At 48.8% G+C, this 4,507-nt stretch overlaps 1 protein-coding gene across 3 annotated transcripts in view; it reads right to left on the minus strand.

Annotated features, from left to right (window-relative positions):
* spata22 (spermatogenesis associated 22) overlaps window positions 1–4,507 on the minus strand; it is a 168,651-nt gene that overhangs the window by 142,626 nt on the left and 21,518 nt on the right. For 2 of the 3 annotated variants that reach the window (XM_072469744.1, XM_072469747.1), the window contains exon 2: window positions 629–710. In XM_072469744.1, the coding sequence (XP_072325845.1) occupies window positions 629–671 (43 nt within the window). In that variant the 5' untranslated portion in view covers window positions 672–710. Of the gene's footprint in view, window positions 1–628; window positions 711–4,292; window positions 4,320–4,507 lie in introns of those variants that run through there. The other variant, XM_072469746.1, reaches the window with a different exon arrangement.

Below are 4,507 nucleotides of genomic sequence, written 5' to 3' on the forward strand. Positions count from 1 at the left end.
CTGCTCCTGTAAAGGTAAGAGTTTTTAAATTCACTACTCACCTCCCAGAAGGCCCCTGCGCACCGCTGCTGCCAAAATCCAAAGGGCTGCTCCTGTAAAGGTAAGTGGTTTTAAAGTCGCTACTCACCTCCCAGAAGGCCCCTGTGCACCGCTGCCGCCGAAATCCAAAGGGCTGCTCCTATAAAGGTAAGAGTTTTTAAATTCACTACTCACCTCCCAGAAGGCCCCTGCGCACCGCTGCCGCCGAAATCCAAAGGGCTGCTCCTGTAAAGGTAAGTGGTTTTAAAGTCGCTACTCACCTCCCAGAAGGCCCCTACGCACCGCTGCCGCCGAAATCCAAAAACGAGCACTTCTCCACAAGAGTGCGGGAAAAATCAACAGGGCATCACTGAGAAAATGTCACAAACTTTCCCATAGCTGCACAAATAGCATCACTGGCAAATTCCTTACAGCAGATAACTTCCCTGCCTACTCTTAAGGGCAAACCCAAAAATGGAGACAGGAAATTAGAAAAGAATATGGAGGAAATTAGTAAATAAATAAAACTTTTCATCATACAAATTAATAGAATGCAATCAGGTCTGATAACCTCAAAAAAAAACACTCCTCTCCCTCTTGGAAAAAGTACCTGCTGTAGCACGTGTTGAATTTTCTGTAATATTCCTCTTCATGGCTAAATTCCTGTAACACTTCAGTAATATATTTGCAATCTATATGAAGTAAAATCGACAAAGGGGAAAATAGTAACATTAAGATTGTGTATATTTATTTTTGAATTGATTAAGTTATAAATAAAAAGGTTTATTATGTGCATTCATTTTAACACATGGTTAACTCTGATTATTACTATCTTGTAGAAAGATGGTCAAAGTTTGACCTCCTTTAATAATGGTGAAGCAGACTTCCGGTGACGGCAGGCGGGAGGCAGCCGCGCGTTGGAGGGCTCCCATTCGGGAACGGCATTGTCGGGGGTTAACGCCCGGTCCTAGGGCCAGCGAAGGACAGCACAGAGAAGGGAAATGTCGAAGACCAGCAAAAAAACGGCCGTGAAAAAAGCAGCTGAAAGTCCGTTGGGGAGTGGAAAGGTCACCACGGGGTCAGTAAAGAAAATGGAGGCTGGAGCACCAGGGGAGGCCGCATTGCTTACGGCTGAAGAAATAACTAAGGTGATGGCCGTGGAATTCGAAAGGCAGTTTACAAAACATATGGAGGCAATGAGGAAGGAGATGGGGGCGGTTTTGAAAGTGCTGGTGGAGGAGGCGATTACCCCAGTGAGGATGGCAGTGGCGAGCGCAGTGGCGGAGGTGCGGGAGCAAGGCGAGGCGCTGAAGGAAGTGGAAGAGACATTACTGCAGCACAGTGGTCAACTTACCTCGATGGGGAAGGAGATGCGGAAGGTGATAGAGATCAACAAGGATCTACGAGGCAAAATGGAAGACCTGGAAAACAGATCCAGGCGACAGAATTTGAGGATTATGGGGCTGCCCGAAGGTGTGGAAGGACCGAGGCCGACTGAGTATTTTGCCACGATGTTGGCGAAACTATTAGGGGAGGGGGAGGATCCCTCCCGATATGAGCTGGATCGGGCACATCGGTCGTGGAGGCCTGTACCAAAGGCGAATGAGCCGCCAAGAGTAGTGACTCTGTGCTTCCGTAGGTACAGTGTAAAGGAGCAGGTCCTGTGCTGGGCTAAGCAGAAGCGGGTGGTGCAGTGGGCTGGAGCTGGTATACGCGTATACCAGGACTTTACAGTGGAGCTGGCGAGGCAACCGAGTGAAAAGGGCACTGTACGTTAGCAGGGTGCAGTGCGGCATTGTATATCCAGCGAAGCTGAGGGGGACCTACAAGTTCAAGGACTTTTATTTTGGGATGGCGGAAGCAGTGGAGGAGTTTGCGAAGGCAGAAGGACTGTGGCAGAATTGAGAAATGGTCAAGCACTGATGTAGCCTCATGACTGTATTTTTGTTTCTTTTTTGTGTGCTGGTGTATGGGCTATAGGAGCCAACGTTGTATATATTTGGACAAGGGAAGAAATGGGACTTTCTGTCGGAATGAGGGTTCTTTGGGGTGTGGGTGTGTATGCGGGGTTTGCGTGCTAAAGAGGACTTCTGGGTTTTTCCTGGGGCCGCGCAAGGGGGAAAGAGATCTGGGCGGGGGCCTCCACGCTGGCCGGTTTAAGCTGGCCAGTGAACGGGGGGAGGGGCTGCGGCCATCGAAGCCTGGCAGAACAGGGTCCGAGGGGTCTAGCCGGGGTGGAAAGTTGGGAGGAAGGAACCGAGGTTGGGGGGGAGGAATTTTACAAGAGGAGGTGGAGGGGAGGAGTTTGGGAGGGGGGGGGGGTTTAACAGCTCTTGGGGTGTAATTTACGGTACTCTTTTGGAGGTTGGATGGCATTGAGTGTCGTCGTGGGGTGGGGTGGGGGGGGACGACTCTATAGGCTAATGGTGGCCATGGGTGATTCCGGACTCCTTTCTCTTTTTCGCCTTTGTTTTTTTTCCACCGTGGGAGGGTTTGTTTTATTTGATGCATATATTGACAGTTGGGTGGAGTGGTGGGAGAATGGGATCATTGTTGATGTTAAGGGTATTGACTTTGTATTTGTTACCGTTTGCTGTCTGCTGGTGAGGTGTAAATTTTGAAGGAAAATGTGAAAATGGAGAATAAAAACATTTTTTAAAAAATAATAATGGTGAAGCAAAATTTATACTATTGAGTAACGCAGAACTTTGCAGGAATTGCTTGTATTTGGAAACAAAAAGATTCAAACATACCAAAATTACCTTTATATGTGATACCTACAAGTATATTAATCATTAATGGTGATGCATTTTCATAACTTAAATCAAATAGTTTTAATCTACATGTTGCCATTGGGAAAATCTTACCCATTAAGAATAGCAGTGGAGAGGTATACATAACTCCTGCCACATAAGCATTTTGTAACCAGTTAAAGTTTCAGGCTATTTGTGACACCATTCTGCCCATTATTGCTGGGATCAAATTGACTTAAGACAGTGAATCACACTGTCAGCACATGCCTTCAGCTCGCTGCTCATGGAGCAGTGCTGAAACATGCTTGGTGAAATCCAAGGTCCAGATTACAGTCATCTTTGAAACCAGCTGAGATAACTAATATCCTTTCAATGTCAGAGGTTACATAATTAAGTGTTTGTCATGTTTTCCATTTATAGTCCACATTCTACTTGAAGTGGCTGTACTTCAGGCAAGAACTAACACGAAAATCCATGAGGGAACTAAATTATATCTGATGTTGCAATTGTTTCTGGAATGTCACCCATTTCAGTCACACTCAAAGTGCAGAAGGTTACCAGCTCTATCACCATAATTTTGGATAACTCACCCTCAACTTGAACTGAAAGGTTGATTTTTCATTATCATACCATTAATATGTTCCATCATATCTTTCTAGAACATCGAATTATGCCCCTAAAGCAGCACTTATTCATCCTTGCTGTGCTCCGAAGAGCCAGCTTTCATAGCAGAGGCTTGGGGGTAGGCTGTCAACCTGGCAAGGGTCAAACAGATGGTGTGGGAAACTCCAATAGATGGAAGACAACCTGTTAGCACAACCTGTTAACACCCATTAGCGGGTGCTTAATGCCCTTCAATGCATAGTTGTGGCCCCTTTAACTTTACGGTTTTTGGTGGACTTTAGAGGGGCAACTGGGGCGGCACGGTGACACAGTGGTTAGCACTGCTGCCTCACGATGCCAGGGACCCCGGTTCAATTCCAACCTTGGGTGGGTGGCTGTCTGTGTGGAGTTTTCACGTTCTCCCCGTGTCTGCGTGGGGTTTCCTCCCACAGTCCAAAGATGTGCAGGTTAGTTGGATCGGCCGTGATGTAACTGCCACTTAGTTAGGCAGGGTTACGGGGAATAGGGCAGGGCCTGAGTAGGGTGCTCTTTCTTAGGGTCGGTGCGGACCAGATGGGCCCAATGGCCTCCTTCAGCACGGGAGGGATTCTACCAATGATGGGGGGGGGGGGGGGGGAATACGGTCCCACAACTGTGGCCAAATTTAGCCAGATCCATTTTGCTGCCAGCCTGCAAGCGGACAAAGTGAGAAATGAGGTTAAAAGCAGAAAATGCACAGCAGGTTGAGGCAGCACCTGTGGAGAGAGTTAACAGTTCAGGCCGATGGCCTTTACCCAGATGTGTGTGTGTGGGGGGGGGGGGGGGGGGGGAATAATCTCCTGTGCCCTTTGAGCCACTGCACCAAGCTGCCACGGCACCGAGGCAAATCAATAAACCGCTTTTCGAACAAACATAGACCTTGGATGCCGGCTGTTGTCGAGGGGGTGGCGGTTTACTCCTTCGCGCACCGGAGGCGAGGCGGGCGCTTCGATTCTGCCTCAGAGGGGACGGAAAAACATGGCGCCCGGCTCGGAAAGCGCGCGAGGCGAACGCGCGGGAAGCCGACGTCGTTCCCGACTGCGCGGTGACGTTCCAGACGTCGGCCGTCCGCGCGTACGGATGACGTCCGGAAG

This window comes from Scyliorhinus torazame, chromosome 12 (genome assembly GCF_047496885.1).
Source record: "Scyliorhinus torazame isolate Kashiwa2021f chromosome 12, sScyTor2.1, whole genome shotgun sequence".
Lineage (NCBI taxonomy): Eukaryota > Metazoa > Chordata > Chondrichthyes > Carcharhiniformes > Scyliorhinidae > Scyliorhinus > Scyliorhinus torazame.